General features: G+C 55.9%; 4 protein-coding genes and 1 long non-coding RNA gene across 17 annotated transcripts; 2 read left to right on the forward strand and 3 right to left on the reverse strand.

Moving 5' to 3' along the window:
• Window positions 1–8: 8 nt before the first annotated feature.
• Window positions 9–3,682, reverse strand: LOC106029341 (E3 ubiquitin-protein ligase TRIM7). Its single transcript, XM_013170610.3, has 3 exons — window positions 3,563–3,682; window positions 2,752–2,850; window positions 9–1,764 (listed from the first exon to the last, which is right to left on the reverse strand). Exons 2-3 carry the CDS (start codon window positions 2,825–2,827, stop codon window positions 1,253–1,255), a joined length of 588 nt encoding a protein of 195 aa, XP_013026064.3. The 5' UTR covers window positions 2,828–2,850; window positions 3,563–3,682; the 3' UTR covers window positions 9–1,252.
• A 454-nt stretch (window positions 3,683–4,136) lies between these two features.
• Window positions 4,137–10,864, forward strand: LOC106029347 (E3 ubiquitin-protein ligase TRIM11-like). Of its 8 annotated transcripts, XM_066986805.1 has the most exons (9): window positions 4,265–4,404; window positions 4,670–4,762; window positions 4,842–4,932; window positions 5,037–5,104; window positions 5,274–5,486; window positions 5,589–5,611; window positions 5,832–5,935; window positions 6,016–6,075; window positions 6,170–6,378. In XM_066986805.1, the coding sequence occupies exons 1-9, from the start codon at window positions 4,333–4,335 to the stop codon at window positions 6,376–6,378; spliced, it is 933 nt and encodes a 310-aa protein (XP_066842906.1). In that variant the 5' UTR covers window positions 4,265–4,332. The 8 variants fall into 8 exon arrangements, with proteins under 8 accessions (XP_066842904.1, XP_066842903.1, XP_066842907.1 ...); XM_066986800.1 differs by lacking the exons at window positions 5,589–5,611; window positions 6,170–6,378 and adding an exon at window positions 9,363–10,864 and having other exon boundaries at window positions 4,670–4,765; window positions 4,857–4,932; XM_066986799.1 differs by lacking the exons at window positions 5,589–5,611; window positions 6,170–6,378 and adding an exon at window positions 9,363–10,864.
• A 1,322-nt stretch (window positions 10,865–12,186) lies between these two features.
• On the reverse strand, window positions 12,187–15,945 carry LOC136788394 (uncharacterized). 2 transcript variants are annotated; one of them, XR_010827190.1, is made up of 3 exons: window positions 14,915–15,945; window positions 14,050–14,682; window positions 12,187–13,545 (listed from the first exon to the last, which is right to left on the reverse strand). It is a non-coding gene; the product is annotated as an uncharacterized lncRNA (long non-coding RNA). The 2 variants fall into 2 exon arrangements; XR_010827189.1 differs by having other exon boundaries at window positions 14,050–14,152; window positions 14,915–15,935.
• A 1,418-nt stretch (window positions 15,946–17,363) lies between these two features.
• Window positions 17,364–23,515, reverse strand: MGAT1 (alpha-1,3-mannosyl-glycoprotein 2-beta-N-acetylglucosaminyltransferase). Of its 5 annotated transcripts, none has more exons than XM_066986759.1 (3): window positions 22,953–23,515; window positions 21,682–21,845; window positions 17,364–19,124 (listed from the first exon to the last, which is right to left on the reverse strand). In XM_066986759.1, the coding sequence occupies exon 3, from the start codon at window positions 19,081–19,083 to the stop codon at window positions 17,737–17,739; it is 1,347 nt and encodes a 448-aa protein (XP_066842860.1). In that variant the 5' UTR covers window positions 19,084–19,124; window positions 21,682–21,845; window positions 22,953–23,515; the 3' UTR covers window positions 17,364–17,736. The 5 variants fall into 5 exon arrangements, with proteins under 5 accessions (XP_066842860.1, XP_066842861.1, XP_066842859.1 ...); XM_066986760.1 differs by having other exon boundaries at window positions 22,941–23,515; XM_066986758.1 differs by lacking the exon at window positions 22,953–23,515 and adding an exon at window positions 22,685–22,797.
• On the forward strand, window positions 22,623–26,945 carry POLR1H (RNA polymerase I subunit H). The gene is made up of 6 exons (XM_066986607.1): window positions 22,623–22,680; window positions 23,593–23,687; window positions 25,366–25,498; window positions 25,605–25,708; window positions 26,508–26,617; window positions 26,750–26,945. Exons 1-6 carry the CDS (start codon window positions 22,623–22,625, stop codon window positions 26,772–26,774), a joined length of 525 nt encoding a protein of 174 aa, XP_066842708.1. The 3' UTR covers window positions 26,775–26,945.
• The last annotated feature ends 710 nt before the right edge of the window (window positions 26,946–27,655 follow it).

Consider the following 27,655-nt stretch of genomic DNA (forward strand, 5'->3'; position numbering starts at 1 on the left):
ACACCAGCTCGGTAAAACTATTAACACGCTTTTAATAACCCTAAAACCCGCAACTTTCAGCTGAGACTGGGGGTTCCGGCTCAAACCGCCACGAGACCCAAAACCTCCCAGATTTAACCCGTAACAGAGACATCGGACCCGAGGCAGACCCACGAGCGGTGGAAATCACTCCAAATCCTGAAGAAAATTATTATTAATAAATAATAGTCATAATCATAAAAGGAGGTGAGGCAGACCCACAAGCTACACGTGGTGGAAATGTCCCCAAATCCTGAAGAAATAATAATAATAGCAATAATAATAAAATGAGGTAAGGCAGACCCACGAGCTACGGGGTGGTGGAAATCACCCCAAATCCTGAAGAAAAATAAAAACAATAAAAATAAAAACAATAAAAATAAAAATAAAATAAAAATAAAATAAAAATAAAATTAAATTAAATTAAATAAAAATAAAATAAAAAAAAATAAAAATAAAAATAAAAATAAAATAAAAATAAAAATCTAGCAGACCCATGAGCTACAGGCAATGGAAATCACCCCAAATCCTGAAAAAATAATAATAATAATATTGATAACAATAATAAAATGAAGTGAGGGAGACTCATGAGCTATGGGTGATGGAAATCACCCCAAATCTTGAAGAAATTATTATCATTATTATTATTATTATTTTACGAGGTGAGACAGACCCATGGGCTATGGGTGATGGAAATAACCCCAAATCCTGAAGAAGAAGAAAAAAATAATAATAAAATGAGGTGAGGCAGACTCATGAGCTATGGGCGATGGAAATCACCCCAAATCCTGAAGAAATTATTATCATTATTATTATTATTTTACGAGGTGAGGCAGACCCGTGAGCTACAGGTGATGGAAATCACCCCAAATCCTGAAGAAAAAAATAAAAAAAATAAAAATAAAATGAGGTGAGGCAGACCCGTGAGCTACGGGTGATGGAAATCACCCCAAATCCTGAAGAAATTATTATCATTATTATTATTATTTTACGAGGTGAGACAGACCCATGGGCTACGGGTGATGGAAATAACCCCAAATCCTGAAGAAAAAAATAAAAAAATAATAATAAAATGAGGTGAGGCAGACCCGTAAGCTACGGGTGATGGAAATCACCCCAAATCCTGAAGAAAAAAATAAAAATAATAATAAAATGAGGTGAGGTGCGTTGAGGAGCGTTTCCATTTCTCCTGGAAGCACCGAAACGGTTTCGGGGGGACCCCGTCGCCGCCCCGTCAGCCCCTGGGGGGCAGCTTGATGGTGGAGAGCAGCACGCAGAAGTAGGGGAAGACCCTCTCGCCGCTGAAGGAGGCCACGCGGAAGGTGAAGACGCGCCGGCGGGTGCCGAGGGCGTAAAACGAGACCTGCCCCACCTCGTAGTCCAAGTAGACCCCGATCTCCCCGCCGTGGAGCGGGACGGAGGTGTTGGAGGGAGCCGTGAGGGCCACGCAGAGCTCGTCGTACTTCTGCAAGCCCCAGATCTCGGCGTTGGGTTTGAAGAGGATCCGGCCTTTCCTCCGCACCGATTCCCGAGCCACCCCCACGGTCCAGAAGCGCCCGCTCGCCTCCACCTCCCAGTAGTGGCGGCCCGAGGTGAAGCCCTGGCTGCCCAACATGCACGGATCCGTGTCGAAACGGCCCGGGCCCGCTGGCCACCGGCGCCCCGGTCTGCCCCAGGTGGCCTCCTTGAGGTCCTCGGAGAGGATCACCTCGGGGCCGGCCGTGGTCGGATCCAGGGTCACATCCACTGGAAAGGAAAAGAGAGAAGGAGTCGGGAACAAACGCGAGCACAGAGGATGAACTGCCCCCCAAAATCCGCTCCCGTTGCTTGTTTTTCAAGGAGAAAGGGAGAGGAGATGGAGGCACAAGGATGTGGAGGGCCTCCAGGTGAGGCTGGAGGTGGAGAACTTCCAGGTAAGGCTGGAGGTGAAGGTGCAAGGAGGTGGAGAACGTATAGGTGAGGTTGGAGATGGAGGACCTCCAGGTGAGGCTGGAGGTGGAGAACCCAGGAGATGGAGGTACAAGGAGGTGGAGAACTACCAGGTGAGGCTGGAGATGGAGGACCCAGGAGGTGGAAGACTTCCAGGTGAGGTTGGAGATGGAGAAACCAGGAGATGGAGGACCTCCAGGTGAGGCTGGAGATGGAGAACACAAGAGATGGAGGCACAAGGAGGTGGAGAACCTCCAGATGAGGCTGGAGATGGAGGTGCCAGGAGGTGGAGGATCTCCAGGTGAGGTTGGAGATGGAGGACCCAGGAGGTGGAAGGCACAAGGAGGTGGAGAACCTCTAGCTGAGGATGGAAATGGAGGCACAAGAAGATGGAGGACCTCCAGGTGAGGCTGGAGATGGAGGGCACAAGAAGCTGGAGAACCTCTAGGTGAGGATGAAGATGGAAGTGCAAGGAGGTTGGGGAGCTCCAGGTGAGGTTGAAGATGGAGGCACAAGGAGTTGGAGGACCTCCAGGTGAGGTTGAAGATAGAGAAACCAGAAGATGGAGGACCTCCAAGCGAGGCTGGAGACAGAGGATCTCCAGATAAGGCTGGAGATAGAGGCATGAGAAGGTGGAGGACCTCCAGGCGAGGCTGGAGATGGAGGAACAAGGACAAGGAGGTGGAGGTTCTCCAGGCGAGGCTGGAACTGGAGGAGCCTCACCCCCAACAGACCTCTCAGCCGACGGAGCCCAGAAGACACCAGAAATTGGTGCTTGGCTCCTCTTCGACCATTTTCTGTTACCTTGAAACTGTTTCGCTGCGTTGTAGTCCACAGCCAAGTCCCACGTGCACGGCCGGGGTTTGAGGCAGAAAGCCATCGCGCCCACCGTGTCCTCTCTTCCTGTCCAGAAGAGCCAAAAGAAGGGAAAAAAAAAAAAAGAATAAAATAAAATTACCCCACATAATTGGCTCATCCACCATCCGTAGTCAAAACGATCGAAAAAAATTGCTATTTTTCTCCAGCAGCCATCAAGGAGCCTGGTTTATTTATGGCAAAACCCACAGATTTAATCTCTCAGATTAAATCAGATTAAATCCCTCGACTCCCTCTCACTACGAAGGGAACACAAGGAGTGAGCCCGGACAGAGCGATCTACCGCCCAGATATGATTTATACCCCAAAATTTCCCCCTTCTTGGGTCAATTCAGCGATGAATCTGCCTTAAACCCACCCCTGCCTTCTCCCTGCTCTTTGGGCAACAAAATTGAACTCGTTTTATTTCAGAGGAGCAAGAAACGTCCTTAAAAATCGAGCTAAGCTGACTCCGAGTCTCCCGAGAAAAGCATTTTGTGAGAAATGTTGCCAGAAGTGGAGAAATTTGCTTCCAGCCCCAGGGAAAAAGCGTGCACGGGGAGATAAGGGCTGGCACCGAAGGCTTCGAATCCCTCTTTTGAAGCCCAAAGCGGGGCTTTGCCCACAAACAAACGAGGGCCTGCGGTAAACGGCCGCAGTTCTGAGCTGGAAAACGGTAATAAAAGCCCCAAATAGTTGCAGAAACGCTACAAAGCTCAAAAAAAAAAAAAAAGGAAAAAAAAAAAAAAGCCAGACCCACCTTGCAGCGCTGGGATTTTCTCCTCTCTCAAAACTTTTTGGTTTATTCTTGGCCGTTTCCAGCGCTGTTTTGGGGTTCCTCCGGCTGCTTTTTCCCCCCACTTGTTTCCCCTCGCTTGGTTTTTCCCCCGTTAGGGTTTTTTCCCCCCCGTTTCTCTGGCAGAGGCTCAGCGAAAGCTCAGTCCCGTCTCTGTCCCCGCCAGCTTTTATCAGCCGGGGAGGGAGGAGAGCCCCAATCTCCCGGCTGCAGACGGGGCCACGACGCGCGCAGCCGCCTCCTGCCCACTCCGATTGTGCCCTTTCCTCCGCTTCACGGCTGCGTTTTATTTTTTCGATGCATTTATGAGGTTACGGAGGGAAAAAAAGAGGGAAAAAAACGAGAGAGAAGGTGCTAAAAACGCGTGTTCTTGCACCGAAGCAGAAAGGAGGAATTTGGTGAACCGGCTGCATTTCCATCAGAGGGCAAAGCCTGGAAACGCGACGATTTAGTAAAACACGTGCTTAAAAGTTGTCTGGGGGCAGGATGAGGATGCCAAACGCTGCTCTTCCCACCCGGGGAAGGTGGCGCCGGGATAATGGGAACACCCCGGGGCGGATCGCGGGAGGGCGGCTTCGCCCCGCGCCGCTGCGAACCTCCGGCGACGCAGCATGGCAGCGGCGAGAAGCCTCCGCGCCGAGGCCGACCGCACGCAGCATTTCCTCGCCGCCGCCTCCTGGCTCTGAAGAAACCCCGCGGGGCGAAAATCCTCCGGGTTGAGGCTGTCGGTGGCAATGGGCGAGCGGCTGCGGGCTCCGGCCGCGAAGCTTTTTGGGAAACACGAGGAGGAGGAGGCCGCCGGGGAGGTGAGGCCGGCTGCGGGCATCCCGTTGGGTTTCTCCTCCCTGAGTTCGGCGGCTGGACGAGCCTGGCGCAAAGAGAAAATATTTTCGTTTTCTGCTGCAAAAGCAAAAAGATTCGGCTCCTTACAAGAAGCGGAAACCCGGAGCCGATTCCAGAGACGGATTTTTGGGAGCTGCTTTCCTCTCCCAGATAATTTAGGATTTTAAAGCCAACAAGCCAAGCTGATCGCTTCATTATTTTTATTTTATTTTTTTGGGGTATATTCAGGAGAAAATCCAATCTCATCTACAATCTCTACGGAAAGTGTTGGCAGAGTTCCTGGAATGGAGGGCGGCCGACGAGAAGCGCCGCCAGGACTACCTGGTAAGGGCCCCTTGGTGCTTCAGCAGCTCCGATGGGTGCTTTGGTTTTTTTTTTTTCTTTTTTTTTTCCTCTTTTTCTGACCGAAACGCAGGGGAACATCCCCGCGACGCGCCCTGCAAAGCCCCACACCCGGTCGGGCCCGACCGCGCGGATCCCGGGCAGGTTTGGTGAGTGCTGCCTCCGCGCCCAGCTGTGATTCCGTGCGCACCCGCACATCAGCCTTTCAAATCGCTTTAATTAACGGCATCGCTCCTTTAACTTCCGTATCAAGCCCCAAAAAGGAAGTTTATTCGTAAGGAATTAAAACTTTCCCCTCGACGCTCGCTTTCCAAGGCTCTGGTTTGTATTTTTTTTTTCCGCTAACTATAAAGAAAGAGTGGTGATGAGAGGGGGAAAAGAGCACTTTGTCCTTAGCTTAAAAAGGAGGAAAAATAAAAAGAAATGAGGTCTGGGGGGGCGACGCGCGGTGGCGGGGGGGGGAGGTTTCCTCTCCCGCTTCCTTCCCCAGGAGACGAGCGAGGCCGAACGGCGGCGCGTCGGCGGCGAGTTCGAGCGGCTGCGCCGGCTGCTGGACGAGAAGGAGCGCGGGGTGCTGCGGCGCCTGGCCGAGCTCGACGCTGCCTTCGAGGCCGCCCAGGCGGAAAAAGCCTCGCGGCTGGCCGAGGAGATCGCGCGGCTCCACGGCCTCATCGGGCAGCTGGAGGCCGGGCGCCTGCCCCAGGTGAGGCTCCCGCTCGCCAGGCCGAAGGCGAAGCCCCCGGAAAACCGCACGCGGGGTCCTTAACCCCATTTTCCCCCCCCCCCCCCCCCCCCCCCCTTTTAGGATACCGGGAGCAGCCTGAGCAGGTAACGTGGCGCCCCGTCGCTTCCTCACCTCATCGCCCCGCTTCGAAGCCAACAAAACCCCAAAGCTTCACCCTTCAGGGACGAAACCAGCGCCACCACTTCCACTTTCCGCTTTCTGAGCGCTGCGAAACCCTCAGCCCCCAGCATTTCGGGTTTGTTACCCGCGCGGGTTTAGCCCCATCCCTCACGCCGAGTCCGCCTCTGTCGTTTCTCTCCCCAGCTGGAACGAAGCGAGGCTGCAGCTTCCCCCCGAGCTGGAAAAGAGCCTGCGCTCCTGCCGCCGCCAGCACGCTGCCCTCGAGGAGGCTCTGAAAGAACTGCGAGGTAATTTTAGGAGGAAAAGGGGCTTGGGGGAAGGAGGCAGCGACTGAGGCGCATCCACCACCCTGCCTCCTTCCTTCCAGACCCAGGGAGATCCAAACCGAGGCCGGGAACGGGGAAAACCCTGAGCACGGAGGAAAAGGGTAAGGCAGCTATTAGTATTATTTTTTAAAGCTTTTCTTCTTACTTCAGCTTTTCCTGGGCTTTGCCTCTGACCTGCGCGGGGTCTCCCCTCAGCAAAAGGGACTCCAGATCCCGGCTCGGCCCCCCCGCAGGTTTTGGCAGACAGAAAAAGCGTGCGGTGGGACGAGGAGCAGGCTAAGGGCAGAGAGCCCCGGCGATGCGAGGAGGAGGAGGAGGCGCCGGGAGCCCTGGGCTGCGAGGGGGCCGCCCCGCGGCGGTGCTCGTGGGAGGTGGAGGAGAAGGCGCGGATCGGCGGACTCTGAGAGGGATCCCGCCTCTTGGGACGGCCCCCCCCGCCCCTTTCTCAGCCGTAAATGGGGTTTTAAACCGGCATTTTTCCGTGCAGGTGGTGGGTTTGTTAAAAAAAAAAAAAAGAAAAAAAAAAGGGCAATTTATTGATTCTTTTCTCCTTCCCGGTTGTTGTGCAAGGGGCCGGAGGGGGGGGGAGGAGGGAAGGAGTTGGGTCCCGCTGCCGCGGCGGACCGGATTGAGAACTGCGCCCGGCAGGTCCGTCCCGCACATAAAGGAGGTACGGACCTGATTGAGAACCCCGCGCGGGGCTGCGCGGCGGCGCGCTCCCTGCTCCGCCGCCCCGAGGTCTCCGGGCTCCGCCGGTGGAGGAGCCGCCGCCGGAGCCGCCGCCGTTCCCCCGGGGCTCTTTGGAGGGACCGCGGGCGGCGCCTCCCTCCCTGCACCCCGCGCGAACAGCCCCTCTGCTGAGCTCTCTGGGGTGGCTCTTAAAAGAGCCTTTGGGTTTAAGGTTTTATTGCTTTCTCCGCCGCGCTCCTAACGCTCCTCCTCAGCCGCCGCCGCTGCTGTCTCCGGGCGCTCGGTTGCCTCCGGACCCTCGGCCGCCGGTTCCGCCGGTGCCGCCGCGGCCTTGCCCCGCGGTCTCCTCGGCTTCTTCAGCCGCTGCGGGGTGGCTTTGACAGCGCGCCTCGGGCCCTTCGTCTTCCCCGCGGGGCGCTGGCGGGTTTCGCCGGCCGCCCTCCCGCGCCGCGCGGCTCCCTCCACGCGCTCCTTACCGACGCGACCGATACGGAACGAGCCGGCGATGCCCGTGCCGGTCACACGCTGCAGGAGCCCCTTGGTGACCAAAGCGCCGAGCGCCGCCTTGAGGCGGCCGCCGTTCCTCACCACATCGTATCCCTCGGTGGCCAGCGTCTTCTTGATGAGAGCCAGCGAGGCGCCTTTGCGAGCCGTGGAGACGCAGACGGCGCGGAGGATGAGGTCCGACAGCGACGGCCGCCCCCGCTTCTTCGGCAGCTGCACCTCTAAGGCCGCCCGGGAGGTGGAAGGCTGGGACAGCGCGTTGCCCCGAGGCATGGCCGGTGCCCTTACCGCTGCCGGCGCCCCCGCACGCCGGCTTCGAGGCGCCGCTCCCCCCCGCTCCGCTCGGCGCCGCTCCCGCTCTCGCCGCCGCCGAACTCCGACTGCGGGGTGGCGGGGCCCCCGCGGCCCCTTTATATAGCACCGGGCCGGACGGAACCGAATCAACGTCCCCCCCCTCTCCCCTCATCCCCCCTCCCCTCCCCGGCGGACGCAACAGGGTCAACCGCCGCGCGCCCCCTCCCCCCCCCCTCCCGAGCTGGGCTCCCGCTGCCTCCAAAAAGCATTTTTCCACCCAAAAAACGGGTATTTCCCCCCAAAAAACGCATCCCCTAGTCCTGGGAAGGGAACAGCCAGAGGCAGGTTCACCCCTTCTCCATAGCTCCCCGGCGGTACAGCTCCAGAAAAGCTGTTTTTTTTTTTTTCCCCCGGCTCCAGAAAAGCCGAGTGAAAGTCTCCTAAAACGCAGGAATTTGCCCCAAAAAGCCAAACCACGGCGGCAAACATCCGGCAGGTGCAACACATCCTTGCCCCAAGACACCGGAACTCCAAGACCCGTTTATAAGTGAAAAATAAACCTCACGTAAGAAGTGACGCTGGCTTGCTTCCGCATGCAATTTAATTTCCTTCTGGAAATTAAAAAGTAGAGATGGACAGAAATAACAGTTTCTGGAGGAATATTTTCATCCAGCACGGCTCTGGATTCCCCTGCTGCCCCTTGCAAGCTGGGCTCCCTCTTGGGAGGGAGAAGTAGCTGAAGCAACCAAGATTTAATTAAGCTTGAAATTAGCATCCTGTTGATTAAAGCCCTGTGCCAGGCGTTTCCTGGAGGAAAGGAAAGGAAAAAATGAAAAAGGGAAAAGGAAAAGGGAAAAGGAAAGGAAAACGGAAAAGGAAAGGGAAAATGAAAGGGAAAACGGAAAGGAAAGGAACTATCTTTTTCCTTTCCATTTTTTTTTTCTGCCTCGAGATCTGCCAGGATTTCTTTCCCTTTCTTATTTTTAATTTTATTTTTTTTCCGTTTTCTCGCGCCCCATCACCGCGCACCAACGGCCCCTCGAGTCCCCCCCAGCGCGTGTGCGGCGCGGGAAAGGGGATCAGAAGCTCCTCCTCCTATTGGCTGCCCGCCGAGCTGAGCTTTCCTATTGGCTGCGTGCGACCAACCAATGAGAACGCGCCTTTCCGATCCGTTAAGGTGAGCCTAGCTCGGCCCCTCCGGCCCCGCCTCTCAATGGGGCGCTTTTGGGGTTTATTAACGGGATTTTGCAGCATTTTTATTATTCTATTTATATTTTATTTATATTTTATTTCTATTTTATTTTTATTTTTATTTTTATTTATTTTTATTTAATTTTAATTTTAGTTTTTATTTTTATTTAATTTAATTTTATTTTATTCTATTTTTAGCAAATGCCCGCTGGGTTTTTGCATCGCTCCTGCCTCTTTTTACCCTCGCTGCGAGCCAACTCCGGGGAGCTGCTGTGGTTTGCCTGGGGAAAAAAAAACAAAGCAGATTAATTTGGGGCTCAGACCCTGGTTGTTTTTACAACCCTGTTTGAGAACACTGCAGTTATTTTACTTTTTTATCAGTGCAATTCGTAACTGTCAAAACCTCTGGATAAGACTTTAAAAAAAAAAAAAAAGGTTACGATCTCTACACGTGAATATTCCACATCAGAAACCCTTGTTCAGTTTGGTTCACTGAATAAATTATTAAATAAATGAATTTATCGCATTCTTTTTTTGGGAAAAAAGAGCCTGACGGCCTCAGCTCAAGGCCGCCGTAACGCCGCCTCCAGCTCGAAACCCTCGCAGCGCTTCTCCTTCCTCTCCCTTTTCGCTTCCGACTTGGGTGGGGTTTATTTCTTTCTTTATTTTTTTTTTCTTTCGCTTTAAACCCCGCTGCATTTACTTCCAGGAAAACCAGCGCCCGAGGCCCCTCGGCGCGGGGCGTTCCTCCGCCTGGCCCCGACAACTCCGACGGATCACAGCCGAGGGAAAGGCTGCGAGAAACCTCCGGGACGAAGCCGACCTGCGCCGTCTGCTTGGATTTCTTCCGCTGGCCCGTGATGCTCCTGGCCCAAAAATTGACTTCCCTTAAAGCTCAGCCCCAAAAATTGATTTCCCTTAAAGCTCAGCCCCAAAAATTGACTTCCCTTAAAGCTCGGCCCCAAAAATTGATTTCCCTTAAAACTCGGCCCCAAAAATTGATTTCCCTTAAAGCTCGGCCCCAAAAATTGACTTCCCTTAAAGCTCGGCCCCAAAAATTGATTTCTCTTAAAGCTCAGCCCCCAAAATTGACCTCCCTCAAAGCTCGGCCCCAAAAATTGACTTCCCTTAAAGCTCAGCCCCAAATTCTCCCTTCCCACCACGGGGCGAAGCCCTCTGCCTTCCCTCCCGGCATCCGAGAGAGAAAATTGGGCTGAAACGCTGCAGTTTGTAGGGTTTTGAGCGAGTTTGGAGGAAGCGGGAGGGGCGGCAGCGGGAAACGAGGGCGGTTTAAACCCCAGCGCCCACACCAGGGGGGGAAAAAAGGGGGCCCCAAAAGGGGCTCACAGATGGAGGGAGGGAAAAGGGGGGGGTGTTTAATGGGGCGGGGGGGCTTTTTAGGGGGATTTCGGGAGTTCGTACAGCTCAGCCAAGAAGAGGAGCCCGATGGGTGAGCCGAACGGCCCCCCTAAAAACCCGATTTTTAGGGTTTTTTTTGCACGCAAACAGAGCCTGAGCGTCTTTTTCCTTTCCTCCCCCCCAGGATTCCAGCATCGCCCCGAGCAGGTACCGGGGGGTTTCTCTCCGCTGGGCAAAAATCGTCGCTGGGAGCACGGCTTCGAGATGCCACTTCTGGGCCGAAACCCTCTGTTTTGGGGCACAAAACGCCGCTACTTTGGGGCCACAAAAAACAACTCCACTTTGGGGCAAAAATCCCTCTAATTTGGGGCATAAAATCCTCTGTTTTGGGGGCACAAAGCTCCTCTACTTTGGGGTGTGCCCAAAAACCCTTCTATTTTGGGGCAAAAAAAAAAAACTATTTTAGGGGCACAAAGCTCCTCTACTTTGGGGCACAAAACTCCTCTATTTCTGGGGGCACACAAAACCTCTACTTTGAGGCAAAAAAATCCTCTACTTTGGGGGCACAAAAAGCCCTCTATTTTTGGGGCACAAAAAACCCTCTATTTTAGGGGCACAAAAAACCCTCTATTTTGGGGGCTTAAAAAAATCTCTATTTTTGGGGCACAGAACTCTATTTTGGGGGCATGAAGCTCCTCTATTTTTGGGGCACAACCTCCCCTATTTTTGGGCCCCAAACCCCTCTATTTTGGGGCACAAAAAAAAAAAAAAAGAAAAACACAACAACTCTACTTTGGGGCCATAAAACCCTCTATTCTGGGGCTATAAAACCCTCTATTTTGGGGCACAAAATCCTCTATTTTTGGGCCATAAAATCCTCTATTTTTGGGGCACAAAACTCCGCTATATTTCGCTTTCCCCCTGGATTTGCAGCACACTGGGGGTGGGGGATTTGGGATTTCCTGGCCAGGAGCCGCGGCGTTAAATTCTGATTTTTTCCCCCCAACGAGGAGCACGGAGCGGAGGCTGCGGCCGCTGGAGCTCGAAGCGGAGCTCGAGGACTTCTCCCAGAAGAACAACGCCCTGGCGCGCGGCGGTGGAGCGGCTCAAAGGTGTCTGGAGGGGAAAATGGGGGGAAAAGCGGTGATTTAATGAGCGGCAAACGAAGCCTGGGCCGGGGGGCAGGCATCCCAAGAGCTTGCAAAATTTGGTTGGAAAGTCCGAATGCACCAAACACCCGTTAATTGAAAAAAAAAATAATCAATTTTCACCCTAGAGACCCATTACAGCACCCTTAAGGGATGGAGAGCTGCGGGTGGGAGGTGCAGACTATTAATTAGCAATTAAATCAGGGTATTAATGAGGTGCGGAGGGAGCTGGGTGCCCCAGCTGTACCACGGGGTTGTTCTCCAACCCTCTTTATGTCCAGAAGAGGTGGGGAAGGAGCGGCCGGATGCAGGGGTGTAAATCTCCGGGGTCTTCTCTGCTTCCAGATGTCCTGGCTTGCTCCCTGGAGGAAGACCTGGAGGGATACCAGAAAGGTAAATCCTGCTTCAGTGGCACGTTTAGACCCCACGTTCCAGTGCAATAATCAATATTCGGAGCTGATAATTGGGTTCAGCTCCCAGAGCTGATAATCTGAATCTGGAGCAAGATTTGGAGCTGACAATTGGGTTCAGCTCCCAGAGCTGATAATCTGGAGCAAGATTTGGAGCTGACAATTGGGTTCAGCTCCCAGAGCTCATAATCTGGAGCAAGATTTGGAGCTGACAATTGGGTTCAGCTCCCAGAGCTCATAATCTGGAGCAAGATTTGGAGCTGATAATTGGGTTCAGCTCCCAGAGCTGATAATCTGAATCTGGAGCAATATTTGGAGCTGATAATTGGGTTCAGCTCCCAGAGCTGATAATCTGGAGCAAGATTTGGAGTTGATAATTGGGTTCAACTCCCAGAGCTGATAATCTGGAGCAAGATTTGGAGTTGATAATTGGGTTCTACTCCCAGAGCTGATAATCTGGAGCAAGATTTGGAGCTGACAATTGAGTTCAGCTCCCAGAGTTGATAATCTGGAGCAAGATTTGGAGCTGATAATTGGGTTCAGCTCCCAGAGCTGATAATCTGGAGCAAGATTTGGAGCTGATAGTTGGGTTCAGCTCCCAGAGCTGATAATCTGGAGCAAGATTTGGAGCTGATAATTGGGTTCAGCTCCCAGAGCTGATAATCTGGAGCAAGATTTGGAGCCGATGCTCTAGTGCAAAATCCAGGGCTGATATTCTGGAGTGATATTCGGAACAGGTGCAACACCCAGAGCTGATAGAATACGCAATATTTGGAGCTGATAATTGGGTTCGACACCCAGAGCTGATGATTTGGAGCACTATTTGGAGCTGACGCCCTTGTACAACACCCAGAGCTGATATTTGGAACTGATAATTGGGTTCAAGACCCAGGGCTGATATTGGGGTGCAATATTTGGAGCTGATAATTGGGTTCAACTCCCAAAACCGATATTCCGGTGCAATATTTGAAGCTGATGCTTCAGTGCAACACCCGGAACTGGTGTTCTGGAGCGATATTTGGAGCTGAGAATCGGGTTCAACTTCCAGAGCTACGTTTTGCCCCTAAAAATCCCCCAAACCCTCACATTTTGCCCCCAAACCGACTCCCCGGGACTTCTCCCCACCGCCACCTCCTGCCCACCTTGGCAGAAGTCCCCACGCACGCAGCCCCCGAGCTCAATAAACCACGCTAAAAAACCATCCCCAGCCCCATTTGGTTTTTCTTTCACCCCTCTTTTCGATGCGGAAAGGATTCACCCCACTTAAATTTCACCCTCCTGCTCCACGCCAGGTTTGGACAGACCCAAAACTCCCCTTAAATGCAAGGTAACGGACCCAAAACTCCCCTTAAATGCAAGGGAACGGACCCAAAACTCAACGCAATTGCTTTGAGTTTCAGAATTTGCCGAAATAAGTCCTAAAACCTGCAAATAGGGGAAATATCCTCAGCTCCCACAGCTATGGTTTCCCTCGCTTCGCATCTCCCACCTTCGCCGTAGGAAAAGCCGCGCCAAGATTCCCATTTTCATTTTAATATTTTACAGAAGGAGGAGGGGAAAAAAAAAAAGCACTTTCCCAGAGAAAATGTTAAATCAAGTCTGTTTGAGGGAAAAATCCACCTCTTGCTTGTGCTTTTAGTATCCTGGAAGAAGAAACTGGTGCTGAATGAGAGCTTCTAATTAGGACTGAGAGCAAAAGGTGGGGGAAAAAAAAAAAAGAAAATGAGGTCCCAAAGCTCAGCACCGGGGGGGTTTCCCCGCCTGGAGCATCCTGATATCAAGCTCCTGGCATTTTCTGTGTAGCACTGTGGCCATTTGGGCCAAAATTGTGGTTTTTTTTCTCCAGTATTTTGACGATTCTGGCCTCCAGGCTGACCAGGATGCCCTCCTCCTCCTCCTGCAGGCGTCGCAGCTCTGCCCTCCGCAGGTTCTGGTGGATTTCTCGAACTCTCAGATTATTTCCCACTAGCACTTGCTTGGAAAAGGGCGGAAAAACAGAAAAAAAAGGAAAAAAGAAGGAATTAGCACGTTTGTCCGCACATTCAGCCTCTCTTGGTGGGTTTTCTCTCTAGGCTGAGGCATGCACCTCCCAGCTGTCCCCTTCCTTGGGGAGTTTTTTCACTATTTTGTTAAAAAAAAGGATCAGGAGCTGGTTCATCATCACCTGGAACATCAGATTCTCCACAGGAGCAGGCACAGGGACGGTCAAATCCTTCCCAGCACAGCACTGAGCCCAGGTCAGGTCACACCCAGCCAGGTGCAACCTCGTGCATAGCCAAAAAATGGGGAGAAATGCCCCCAAAAAGGAAAAATTCGGTATGGAGGAGATATTAGATGTGTTGTAGTTTTTTTTTTAATTATTATTTTAAAGTGAAAAAATCCGTTTATGGATTGTGAACTCACACAGCCCTGAAAAGAAGGTTTTCTCACCAGAAAAAAAAAAAGGGGGGGATTTATAATAAAGTTTTCCGCTTCTTACCTGGTAATCCCGCGCAGCTTGCTGGAGGGGGACAAGGCTCTGGCGCAGCGCTGATAACACAGCTCCACCCTGGGGGAAAATCCTTTAAAAGCCGCCTCAGGCCCTGGAAAAGCAAATTCATTTATTTTCCCCATTAAAATGGGTATTGCCCGGAGCTGTATTACAGTAAACGCGTGTGGATATTGGGTGGAATTAGCGTGAGATCGGGGCTATTTGCTATACTGATATTTTAAGGGGGTTTTACAAGGTAACAGATGCCCAGAGACAGGAGGAAAGGCAATTATTAAGGGGAAAACTGTGAGATTTAACGGAAATTTATGGGATTGAATGGAAAATAAACACCACGAGGGTGGGTAAATGCGGTAACAGGGACCCAGAGCCCTCAGGGATCCCTTCCGTGGATCTGGTCCGAGGTCGGAGCGGGGAACATCGGGGGAAAGGTCCCCTGGCACCTCCCCAAGCGCCAGCCTGGGGCCGGGGAGGGGACTCGGGTTATTTTTAGCTTGAGCCGAGCGCTTTTAACCCACGGAGAAGAAATTGTATAAAAACCACGTCCTGTTTCTGCCTGGGTTGCTCGGGGCCTTCACACGGCGCCACGATCATCGCTGGCATGCGGGGACAGGGTTTTGTCACCTGTGAGTGAATGGGAGGGGAAGGAGCAGGCTCAAGGGAGGAAAATAAAACATCTCGAGACAGCAGGAGGGCATTATTCCAGTTAAAGCACGTAATAAATTGCTCTCATCGCCGGCTGGTTGGGGTGGGGCCAACAGCCCAGGACTCAGCAGGGTTACAACCCTCCTCGCAGCCCAAATTGCTCTGCATGCTCACCTCCTTGCTGTGCCCCGCTCCCAAAAACCCAGCTTACCGGGCTAGGAGAGAGCGCAAAACCCCAGCAGAGGCACCGAGGAGGGCGGCCGGTTTCATCCCCAGGGCCCCAACAACTTAAATCAGGCCATCGACAAGCCGCAGCGGCGCGGATCAGCGCCAAACCGAAATTACAGCCCGGCGCGGCCTCGGTCGCGGAGGATTTGTAATTCACTCTTCTCCACGAGGTAGTTTTTTCCATCAGGCTGCTTTCAAAACTTAAGAGGTTGTTACAGCACGCCTTCTGGCACAAGCAACGCGCTTCCACCACGCCATCCAACGGCTCCCCACGTGAATAAATTAAAGCGCTTCTTGGCAGCGCCGTGCTCTGACAACAGACGAGCTCCTGAGGCTCTCGTTTCTTCCCCTTTTCACCACAAAAGTTTCGCAGAGCTTCAACTCGTAAGTCCACGCATCAAAGCCAAAACAAACACCAAACAAGCGCAAACAAAAGAAAAAGCTGCCCGTCTGCACAGCTCCGCAGGCCCTGAGTCAGCTCGCTGGCGCTGACCCCGCGCCGCCGCAGGGAAAAAAAAAAAAAATTAGACTCTTTTTCTCTGAATGCACCTCACCAGCCTCACATCGGCAGCTTCGACAGCAACCCGCTTGGCGTGGCGGGCGCACAGCCCCCAGGCTTCGAGCAGAGCCAGGAGGTGAACCTCGCAGCCCACCTGCAACGCCGCCAGGGCGGCCGCGTGGATCCCAAAGCCCCCCAGCAGCCTGCGAAGGAACGCCGCAGGGAGCCGCAAAAACGAGCGCTTCTGGGAAAAACGAAGCTTTTTACGCAGCGCCGAGGCCCGAGGAGCCGGAGATGTCGGAGAAGGCTTTAACGCAGATTTTTTAGCTGCTTTTTTAACAGGCACCGCCTGCGCCTCCACCACCTGCTTCACCCTCGCCATGGCTTCCACCACCAGAATGACCCCGAACCCCCGCCGCGCTGCCTTTTATAGGCGCCAGGCTCCCTCTGATTGGCCGCTGCCCCCACAGCGGCGCCCCCATTGGTCGCTCCACCACCCGGCGGCTCCCCCCTCCCGCCCGGCCCTCCGGAGCGGACCTGATTGAAGACCGCGAGCGAACGAAGCGCGGCGGGCAATGGGGGGAGCGGACCTGAGTGAGGACTGCGCCGCTGCTTCCCCCCCCCCCCCCCCCCCCCCCAGTGGCCGCTCGGAAGCGTTGAAATTGTTTTTTTTTTCATTTTTGCTCGTTTTCGGGGGGTTTTTAGCGAAAAAGGCAGGAGGGGGGAAGGACGGGATTGCAGGGGACGCCGGTTAAATGTGGGATCTCTATAAAAAATAGACGGGGTTGCCCCCAAAATGGGCTCAAAAGGCTCATTTTGGGCTGCAGCGGGTAAACGATCTAAATTTACGAGTTCCCCCTCAAACCGAGTGAATAAAATTTACTCAGAAATTCACCCCTAACCGCAGCTCCTGGCCAAACCGCGGCTGCAAGGCTGCGCGCCCTCCCTGCCTCATCCCCGGGGGTGTTTTCTGCTAATTAATTTATTTTATTTGCGCCTTTCCCTGGCACAGGAAACCCCAAGCTGGAGGCGGGGGGGGGGGGAAATCGCTGCGGCCTTTTCGGTGCCCCCAGCGCCTCCCGCCCCTCTTCTCGCGCCACCCGGGGTGAGAAAAGAGCCCCAAATATCCCCCAAAAAATCACCCCGATTTAACCCAAAGCCCGTTGGGGAGCAGCAAACCCCCAGCTCGCTGCATCAGTTTCCCCTCCCTAGTTTCACCCCTTCACCCGGTCCCTCCCGCTGCCCTTTCCCCCTCTTTTTATCCCAATTTAATCGTTCCATTTCGTAACCTTCCCTGCTCCAAAAACAGGCGTTTTTTTCCCTAAAAAAAAAAACAAACCAAGCAGGATGTTTTTCTCGTCCCAAACCCTCACCGCCCGCTTCAGCACGGGGCAAACCCCCGGGCCTCAACAAAGCCACGGCTCGGGGTTTATTGAAAATAACATTAAATAAAAAAAAGGGGGCTTTCGTAAAATAAAAAGGGCTTTCGTAAAATAAAAAGGGCTTTTTGGCCGCAGAAATGACGCCCCCCAGACCCAAATATAAATCCTCCATGCAAAAAGGACGGTGCAGAACGTATAGAACGTATAGTGGGGTGTAGGACGGGGCAGATAGAGCGAGGGGAGCAGGATATAGGGCACGGCCCCGTGTATATGGGATCCAGGCCATACGAAATATAGGGACCAGAGCGCAGAGCCTGATGCAGGTCCCAGACCATATGGGGCTTAAAAGATAGCACCGAGGCCCTATAGGCACATATAGGGACCCGGCCCTACATATAGGGACCGTGACCCCAGGTCAGTTGACCCATATAGACCAGTTTATGGCCCGTAGCGCCCGGGCAATATAGGGCCCAGGCCATATATAGCCCAATATAGGGCCCAGGACGCACCGCGAGCCGCAGCGAAACAACAAAAAAATCGAGGCTTTTGGGTTTGTTTTCTGTTTTTTTGTTGGTGTTTTCTTTTTCCTTTTATTCTGGAAAATAATTTCGGGCGGCGGCGGCGCTGCTCCGGCTGTCAACGCAGAGCCCCGGTTTGGGGTAAATCCCCGTGGATTTGGGTGCAGGGACGTTTCCCCCTTTGCTCCCGTCCTCCCCCCGAAAAAATAAACTTGGGGGAGGGGTGGCACGAGGCGGCTGCCCCCCCCCAAAAATTAAGTCCCAGGGGTGGCGCGAGGCAAGGTGGCTGCCCCCCGCGCGGCTAAAACCTTCCCCACCCGGAAAAAAAAAAAACACCAAAAAAAAAAGAAAAAAAAGCAAATTAGGGGGAAATAACCCCCCCAAAAAAAGAGGATAAACGGAGCCGCTAACTCCAGCTGGGGTCGTAGCCCGTCCAGTCCGAGGGGGGCGCGAGGTAGACGCGCCGGCCGCGGTAGACGAAGCTGACGATGCCGCGGTAGCCGGCGCGGGGCACGCCGGATTTGAGGTCGTCCATGAGCCCCAGGGCTTTGGCGAAGGCTTTGAAGGAGTCGCGGCCGGTGTACTGCACGCGGACGGTGCCCAGCTCCCGGCGCTGGTTGCCCTGCAGCTCCTCCACCCGCACCTCGGGCGCCGCGTAGACGCGGGGCAGGAAGGAGCGCTCGTACTCCTCCTTTTTGAGGTAGGAGAGGTCCAGCCGGGTGAAAGGCACGAAGCGGTCGTTGAGCTTGATGAACTTCAGGTACTGGTCGAAAAACTGCCCGTGGCTCACCCCTTTGCGGCCGAAAGTCATGGTGCGCGACACCTCGGGGCGGATGCACGAGCGGCCCCGCCGCTGCTCGGGCTGCCGCATCCAATCGTCCCAAAAAGCCCGCGGCCACTTGGGCTCCAGCTCGTCCCACAGCTCGGCGAGGAGGAGCCAGCCCAAACCGGGGAAGAAATCGGTGCGGTAGAGCAGCTCGGCCTGCCCGGCGTCCACCATCTGCTCCTTGCCGTTGTCGTTCCAAGCCGAGACGCACCAGAGGCTGCGGTCGGCGAGGAGGAGCGGGAAGGCGGCCTGGAAATACTCGAAGAAATCCGGGGCCACTTCCAGATCGTCCTCCACCACGATGGCGGCGCGGTAGCGGAAGGTGCGGAAGACCTGGCCCAGCGCCCAGCGGTAGTGCCGAGCGATTTTGTAATAGCCCTGGAACTTTCGGTGCTCGGGCGGCACCGCGACGTCGCCGAGCTCGGGCTGCCGGATGTGCGCCACGGCGTCGCCGTACGAGGCGATGACCCGCGCCGTCTCGGCGTGCCCGCAGTCCTGGCTGACGATGACGGGGAAGCGTTGGGCCGAGGGCCGGTAGCGCAGGAGTTTATCCAGGCACCGGCGCACCGTGCTGCGGTCGCAAGCCATCACCAGCACCGGCAGCACCGTGGTGGCGGCGGCGTTATCGGGCGCCGGGGGGGACGGGGAAGGGGCTGGGGGTTTCGTCGCGGAGCGGCGGCGGTTCCAGAGCCCGCTGTAGCGGTGGATTTGGCGCAGGAGCTCCTTCTGGCGCTCCAGCTCGGCCTCGGCATCCTGCGCCAGGCGGATCACCTCCTCCGTCAGGCGGCCGCGCTCGGCGGCGGAGGAAGAGGAGGAGGAGGAGGAGGCCGGGCCGGGCGGGCGGCTCCAGAGGAAGAGGAGGAGGAGGCCGTTCCAGGCGACGAAGAGCGCCGCCCCCCACAGCACCAGGCTGCTCTTCTTCAGCATCCTTCACCCGCGCCGCCGCCGCTCACTCCGCCGCCATGGACCTGTAGGGGGGGGACACGCACGAGGGGTTAGCGAGCCCTAAAAGCCCACCCCAATTTGGGAAACCCCATAAAAAGGGGGAAAAAGTGATTTTAGGGGGGGACGAGGCACTGGGAAAAGCTCACTCTGCCACCATGGACCTGCGGGGGGACACGCACACGAGGGTTTTGAGCCCCAAAAGCCCACCCCAATCCGGGAAACCCCATAAAAAGAGGGGAAAAGTGATTTAAGGGGGGGACAACGCAGCAGGAAAAGCTCACTGCGCCGAAACGGACCTGGAAGAGGGGTAAGCGAGCCCCAAAAGCCCACCCCAATTTGGGAAACCCCATAAAAAGGGGGAAAAAGTGATTTTAGGGGGGGACGAGGCAGCAGGAAAAGCTCATTCTGCCGCCATGGACATGCAGGGGGACATGCACGAGGGGTTAGCGAGCCCTAAAAGCCCACCCCAATTCGGTCAACCCCATAAAAAGGGGGAAAAAGTGATTTTAGGGGGGGACGAGGCAGCAGGAAAAGCTCACTGCGCCACCACGGACCTGGAAGAGGGGTTAGCGAGCCCTAAAAGCCCACCCCAATTTAGGCAACCCCATAAAAAGGGGGGAAAAAGTGATTTTAGGGGGGGACGAGGCAGCAGGAAAAGCTCACTGCGCTGCCACAGACCTGTGGGGGGACACACACGAGGGTTTTGAGCCCCAAAAGCCCATCCCAATTTGGGCAACCCCATAAAAAGGGGGGGGGAAAAGGGATTTTAGGGGGGACGCGAGGCAGCGGGAGAAGCTCAGCCCCCCCAAAAAGCCCCTTTTAGGCCCCCCGGCACCACGAGGGCAGCGGCGGCCGGAGGAAACCCCGAGAGGAAGCGAAACCGAACTCACCCGGGAGCCTCCCCCCCCACCCCGAGAGAGACGTGGCGCCGAGGCCGGGCGGGGGGGGGAAAAAAGGCAAAAAAAAGGGCAAAACACCAAAAAAATAAAGTCTAAATAAATGAAATAAGGCCGAAAAAAGGGCCGAGATCCCCGGCGCGGGGCCGAACCCCCACTCGGAGGCGAGGGGCAGAGTCCGCTCGGGGGAAACATTAACCCAGCGGGGTTGGGTTCGGGAGGAGGGAAGGAAACGGGGGCCAGTTTGGGGTGAAAAAGGGGGAAAAAAGGATTTAAAAAAAAAAAAAAAGGCCAAAGCGAAGCCCCCCGAAGCTTCCCGGGGCCGCGTCCCGCGCGAGTTTTTACTCACCCGGCTCCTGCCGGCGGAGGGAACACGTCAGCAAGGGGAGGGAAGGGGCGGAGAGGGGGGGGAAAGAGGGGAAAAAACAAATAAAAAGGGGGGAAAAATAAAAAAGGGGGGGGAAATAAATAAAAAGGGGGGAAAATAAGCAGATAAAGGATTGTTCAACCCCCGCGGGGGGAGGCGGCCCCGGCAGCTCAAGGGTTAACGGCACAGGGCCGGAAAAGAGGGGGAAAAAGGGAAAAAGGGGGGGAAAAAGGAAAAAAAAAGGGAGGTGTGAGCGCGGGGAGGGGGAGGGAGGCCGCTCGGTGCCGGGGGTTGCGCCCCGATCCCGAAGGGAGGGGGTCGGGGTGACCCCAACGCCCCCCTCGTGCTAAAAAAAGGGGGGAAAAGGTTAAAAAAAATAGCTAAAAAATCCCCAAATTCACCCTTATTTGGGGTCCCTGAGGAAGTAAAGCAGCCCCCGGGGGGGGGATTAACCCCCCGCAGGGTTATAGGGTCGCCGCAAACCCGTAGGGGAAAAAGCAGCGTACCTGTAGGGGGTGGGGGGGGGGAAAGCAGGCGGCGTCGCTATCGGCCAGCCCCCAAAATCGCCTTTTTTTGGCTCAAAAAGGGGCCGGCGAGGACGAGGGGGAAGAGGCGTCGGCGCTGAGTAAGCACGGCCGGGGATTTTCCCTGCCCTCGCGCCCGCCCGGGGAAGGGGGATTAGGGCCGGCGGGCTCCCGCCCGCCCCAAACGGCACGAGAACCTCGTTCCGGCCACCCCCAAATCCTTCGTTTTTTTCACCCAAATCGGGCAACGGGGCACCGCGGGGTCCCGGGACGGGGAAACTTCCCGGGACGGCCCGAGGGAGCGGCGTAAATCAGCGGCGGCATCGGGAAATCCCAAACGATTCCCCCTTTTCTCCCCTCGTTTTTGTATTTTTCCCCCCAGTCCTTTCTGTTTTGCTTCAGGAACGAGGGAAAATAAAGCAATTTTCGCCGGATTTGGGCAAAACAGAGAGATTCAAGTTCTTTTTTTTCTGCTCGTCCAGGCTCTTCACGCAGAGCCTAAAGCCGGAGCTCGATACGAACACCTGAACGGGGTCCGAGGCATCCCATAAATTAAAAAACACTCAATTAATAAGAAATTTAATATTTAATTTTGCATTTTTTGGGGGGGGCGTAGCTTTTTTCGCGAGGTTCTCGACGGCGGGTTTTTGCCGCACCGCCGTCGAGCCCCCGTTTCCCTAAAAATCCCGATTTTTTCCCCCCGTTTTACGAGGGATTAAACCCGTTCCGGGACGGGGAAAGCGAGGAAAACGTTTCCTTTTTGGGGAAAAAAAAGGAAAAATTTGGCGCTTACCTGGCTGCGGGGCCAGGGGGAGGGGGGTCGCTGGGGTCCACCCCCCCCCCCCTTTTTCAGGGCCCCCCCAAGGGCTCGATCCCTCGGGGTTTTGGGGCGAGGGCTCGCTGCGGGGTCGGCTGGGAGCTGCGGGCTCTGCTGCCTCCGTCCGGCCGTGGCAAGCTCTAAAAAGTGGGGAAAAAAAAAAAAAAAAAGGAAAAAAGAGGGAGAAAAGTTAAAAAGTTGGGTTATTTTCGCGCAGGAGCCCCCTCAAGCCCTTCTTCCTCCTGTCCCCCAAATCCCTCGGGCATGGTGCGGCCCCAAAACGTCCCTACGGGATAAATCGGCCCCAAAATATCCCTTTGGGGTAATAAATTGGTCCCAAAATGTCCCTTTGGGGTAATAAATTGGCCCCAAAACACCCCCATGGGATAAATTGGCCCCAAAACATCCATATGGGATAAAACGGCCCCAAAATGTCCCCATGGGATAATAAATTGGCCCAAAAATGTCCCCATGGCATCAATCGGCCCCAAAATATCCCCCAATATACCCCCCCCCGGTATCCCCATAGGGAAAAAAGGGGTAAAAGAAGGGGAAAAAGGGAAAAGGGTGAAAAAAGAGGGGAAAAGGGAAAAGAAAAAGGGAAGAAAAGGGGAAATGGGGAAGAAAAGGGGAAAAGGAGCCCCCGTAAATCCCCATAGGGAATAAGGGAGAACCCCCCAGCCCCCATAGAGGGGACAGGGGAGGGCGCCTGGTATTCAAATGGGGCAAAAGAGGGGAAAAAAGAGGGAAAGAGGGGAAAAGTGGGGAAAAATGAGGAAAATAAAGGGGAAAAAGGAAAAAGGAGGAAAAAAGGGAAAAAGGAGGGAAAAAGGAGGGGGAAAAAGGGGGAAGGGGTAAAAGGGCCCCCCAAGCCCCTGGAGGGTATAGGGGAGCCCCCCGGCCCTATAGGGCCCGCTATGGGGGGGGTCCCGGCCCCCCTCAGCCCCGGCCCCCCCCGCCCCGGGCCCCGCTCCGGTACCGCGGCGCCTCCCGGCAGCTGCCGCCACTTCCGCCCCGCCGCGCCGGAAGCGACGCCATGGCAACGGCGAGGCCCCGCCCCCAGCCCTAAGCCCCGCCCCCAACCCGCGCCCTCGCCCTCAAGCCACGCCCCCAGCCCTCAAGCCACGCCCCCAGCCCTCAAGCCACGCCCCCAGCGGTGCCTCCCCTTCAATCCCCCCCCCCCCCCCCCCCCCGCTAAAAACAGCTTTTAAAACCCATTTTTTCACGAAACGGACCCAAAATTTCACCTGAGGCCCGCGCCACGCTGCGGAGCGGAGCCGGCGACGCCCCCAGCGCGGCCACGGAGCGATTTTTGCCCCCCAATTTGGATAAATTTAGCCAAGTTGGATGAAAGAAAACGGTTAAATTAAGCGATTTGGGGAGTTTTCAAATTTTTTTGCCCCATTTCATCGCTCCCCACCCCTCCTGCCGCTGAGCTCAGAGATTATCGTCTAATTACGGGCTAATTAATCAACGTAACGCCGCATTTTCAGCGCTTCACGGTGAAAATCCTCCATCATCAGCACCAGCGCAAACTCCAATTTCCCAAATGAAACAAAAATCAACTCCGAAACACTAAATCTGGGGCCACAAGCTGCGATTTTGGTCCATTTTGGTGGAGAAAACACCGTTTAGAGGCTGCGCCTGCGCGCTCCCCCATCAACCCCCACTGCTTCCTGCAGAAAACCCGCCCTAACCGCGCTAACTCCCTTCCCACCGCCACCATTAAATAATAATTAATTATTTAATAAATAAACGTAATTAATTTTGGAAATAAAGGCGGTTTGCGGGGCGTCGTTTCGAAGGGAGAGGCGCGTTTTGCCGGCGAACTCCCGCAGGGGGTTCCCGCCGCGCCTCCCCGCCGCCATTTTGTGGCTAGGCGGTGAGGGGGGGCAGGATGTGACGTAGCGGAAGGGGGCGGGGCGACGCGAGGCGGCCGCTCTGGGCAGCGTGGAGGACGTTGGACTTGTCTGCTCCGGGCGGTGGGGGGCTGTGGGGGGCTTATGGGGGGCTATGGGGTATGGGGGGGGGGGCAAAAGGGGGAGCTGAGGGGGTGGGGGGCGGTGGGGAGGGGAATGGGGGGTGGTTGGAGGGGTGTAATGGGGGGAGGGGGGTGATGGGGGAGATTTGGGGGAAATGGGGGGATTTGGGGGTGATGGGGGGCCAATGGGGGGTGATTAGGGGTAATGGGGGGGAATGGGGGAGATTTGGGGGAAATGGGAGGGATTTGGGGGTGATGGGGGGCCAATGGGGGGTGATTAGGGGTAATGGGGGGGAATGGGGGAGATTTGGGGGAAAGGGGGGGGATTTGGGGGTGATGGGGGGCAATGGGGGGTGATTAGGGGGTAATGGGGGGGAATGGGGGAGATTTGGGGGAAATGGGGGGGATTTGGGGGTGGTGGGGGGCAAGAGGGGGGTGGTTGGGGGCAATGGGGGGGATTTGGGGCGATTAGGGGTAATGGGGGGACAATAGGGGGATGTTTTGGGGTGATTGGGGGTGACTGGGGGCAATAGGGGTGATTTGGGGTGATGGGGGGCAATAGGGGGGTAGTTGGGGGGATTAGGGGGTGAATGGGGGCAATGGGGGAGCACTGGGGGGGATTTGGTGGCACTGGGGGGTGATTTGGGGTGATCGGGAGCGATTGGGGGTAATGGGGGAGATTTGGGGTGATTGGGGGCAGTAAGGGGGCAATAGGGGTGATTTGGGGCTATTTGGGACTGTTTGGGGCAATGGGGGTGATTTGGGGTGATTAGGGGCAATTGGAGGGTAGTTGGGGCAGTGGGGGGTGATTTGGGGTAATTAGGGGTAATGGGGGGCAATAGGGAGATGTTTTGGGGTGACTGGGGGCAATGGGGGGTGATCGACAGCATTGGGGGGTGATTTGGGGCAATTGAGGGTGATTGGGGGCAATAGGGGGGATTTGGGGTGATTTTGGACAATGGGGGGGCAATGGGGGGGTGATTTGGGGCAATGGAGGAATGATTTGGGGTGATGGGGGGCAATGGGGGCGACTGGGGGCAATAGGGGAGGATTTGGGGTGATTGAGGGCAATGGGAGGTGATTTGGGGGCACTGAGGGCACTGGGGGGGTGACTTGGGGTGTTGGGGGGATGATTTGGGGTGACTGGGGGCAATTTGGGGTTGATTGAGGGCAATGGGGGGGATTTGGGGGTGATTGGGGGCAATGGGGGGCAATTTGGGGCACTGGGGGGCTGATTTGGGGTGGTTAGGGGCAATTAGGGGCTGACTGGGGGCACTGGGGGCTGATTTGGGGTAATCGGGGGCAATGGGGGGGGCAGTTTGGGGCACTGGGGGGGCGATTGGGGGCAATGAGGGGGGTGGATTTGGGGCGATTGGGGGCAATGGGGGGGTGATTTGGGGAGGATTTGGGGGAAATGGGGGAGGATTTGGGGGTAATGGGGGAGGATTTGGGGCGACTTGGGGTAATGGGGGGGCAATAGGGGATGTTTTGGGGGGATTTGGGGCAACGGGGGGGATTTGGGGCAATTTGGGGGGGGGGGGATTTGGGGGCGTACGGAGGGCTATCGCGCAGCAGGAGGAGGGATTTGGGGTGCTGGGGCTAACGGGGCCAAAAGACAAGGATGGGGGGGGGGTAACGGGGGGGAATTAACCCCATAACCCCCCCCGTGTCCCCCCCAGCCATGGAGGCGCCCCCCGTCGTGCTTCCAGTCCTGCCTGGATTTCTGCCCCGAGTGCGGCTCTGTCCTGCCCCGGCCGGGGCCCCTCAGCGCCGTGCGCTGCCCCCGCTGCGCCTTCGCCCTCGACATCGCCGGTGGGGAGTTGTTTGTTTTTTGGGGGGGGGGGCACCTTGGAACCCCCCAGACCCTTTCGACACCCCCTGACCCTAAATTTTTGCCCCCTCCCCTCCCTTGGTGCAGATTTTGAGGGCAGGGCCGTGCGCACCACCCTCGAGTTCAACCGCCTGGAGGCCGCGGGGGGGGGGCGAATGCCCGATCCTGCACCCCAAGCGGAGGGGCCGGTGGTGAGTTTGGGGGGGCACCCCAAATCCCCCCCCCCAGAAAAAAAAAAACCCGCCCTGAAACCCCATTGGGATGGCTGGAAACCCCCCCCAGAATGCGACCCCTACCCCCAAAATCCCCCTGGGATGGGTTTGAAGCCCCCCATTTTGGGACCCCCACCCCAAAATCCCCCTGGGATCCCTATAAAGCCCCCCAAATTCGGGACCCCCACCCCAAAATCCCCCCGGGATCCCTATAAAGCCCCCCATTTTGGGACCCCCACCCCAAAATCCCATTTTGGGTTATAAAGCCCCCCATTTTGGGACCCCCACCCCAAAATCCCATTGGGTTGGGTATAAAGCCCCCCATTTTGGGACCCCCACCCCAAAATCCCCCTGGGATGGGTATAAAGCCCCCATATTGAGACCCCCACCCCAAAATCCCCCGGGATGCCTATAAAGCCCCCCATTTTGGGACCCCCACCCCAAAATCCCCCTGGGATGGGTATAAAGCCCCCCATATTGAGACCCCCACCCCAAAATCCCCTTTTGATGCCTATAAAGCCCCCCATTTTGGGACCCCCACCCCAAAATCCCCCTGGGATCCCTATAAAGCCCCCCCATTTTGGCACCCCCACCCCAAACCCCCCCCCCAATCCCCATAAAGCCCCCCCCCGACACCACCTCTACCCCAAACCCCCCCCGGGATGCCATCCCCAACCCCATAACCACCCCACGCGGGGTTCAAACCCCTTCAGGAGCCGGATTTGGGGGGTCGCAGCCTCAGAGCCCCCCAAATTTTTATTTTGGGGGGGGGGTCCAGGTGGAGCGGCGCTGCCCCCGCTGCGGCCACGAGGGCATGGCCTACCACACGCGGCAGATGCGCTCGGCCGACGAGGGCCAGACCGTCTTCTACACCTGCACCCGCTGCCGGTGAGGGACCCCCCTCCAAAAAAATCCCCCCCGTAACGGGGACCCCCCAAAAAAGCGGGGACCCCCCCCCAAAAAAGCAGGGACCCCCCCGAAGAGTCTCGCCCCATAACCACCCCCTTCCTCTCTTTGCAGGTTTCAGGAGAAGGAGGATTCGTGATGGGGATATTTCCCCCCGCCGTGAATATTTGCCCCTCCATGAATATTTGCCCCCCTCACGTCGATATTTGCCCCCCCTCTCCGTCAGTATTTGCCCTTTCTGTGGTGTTATTTGCCCCGCGCCCCTCCCCGGAGGGGTAATAAAAGCCCCCATGGGGCCGTTTTTAGGGTTGTTGGGAGAGTCTCAATAGCCCCCCTGCCCAAAAATGCCCCCCGCCACAATCTGCCCCCTTCACCCCTATTTACCCCCCCCAAATTGCACCCTTACCTCATATTTACCCCCTAAGACCCTTAACTGCCCCTTTGACACCTCAATTGCCCCCTTACCTCATATTTACCCCCCTACCTCTTTAATTGCCCCCTGAGCTGCCCCCCCGGCCACCAACTGCCCCCATACCCTGTATTTACCCCTCCCAAGCTCCTTAACTGCCCCTTTGACACCTGAATTGCCCCCCTACCCCCCTATTTACCCCCGAAAGCCCCTTAACTGCCCCTTTGACACCCCTCCAGCCCTAAATCACCCCCCTACCTCTTTAATTGCCCCCTGAGCTGCTCCCCCGGCCACAAACTGCCCCCATACCCTGTATTTACCCCCCCAAGCCCCTTAACTGCCCCTTTGACACCTGAGTTGCCCCCCTCACCCCCTATTTACCCCCAAGCCCCTTAACTGCCCCTTTGACACCCCCCAACCTCTTTAATTGCCCCCTGAGCTGTCTCCCCCGGCCACCAACTGCCCCCATACCCTGTATTTACCCCTCCCAAGCTCCTTAACTGCCCCTTTGACACCTGAATTGCCCCCTTACCCCCTATTTACCCCCGAAAGGCCCTTAACTGCCCCTTTGACACCCCTCCAGCACTAAATCACCCCCCTACCTCTTTAAT

This window comes from Anser cygnoides, chromosome 35, assembly GCF_040182565.1.
Source record: "Anser cygnoides isolate HZ-2024a breed goose chromosome 35, Taihu_goose_T2T_genome, whole genome shotgun sequence".
Taxonomy (NCBI): domain Eukaryota; kingdom Metazoa; phylum Chordata; class Aves; order Anseriformes; family Anatidae; genus Anser; species Anser cygnoides.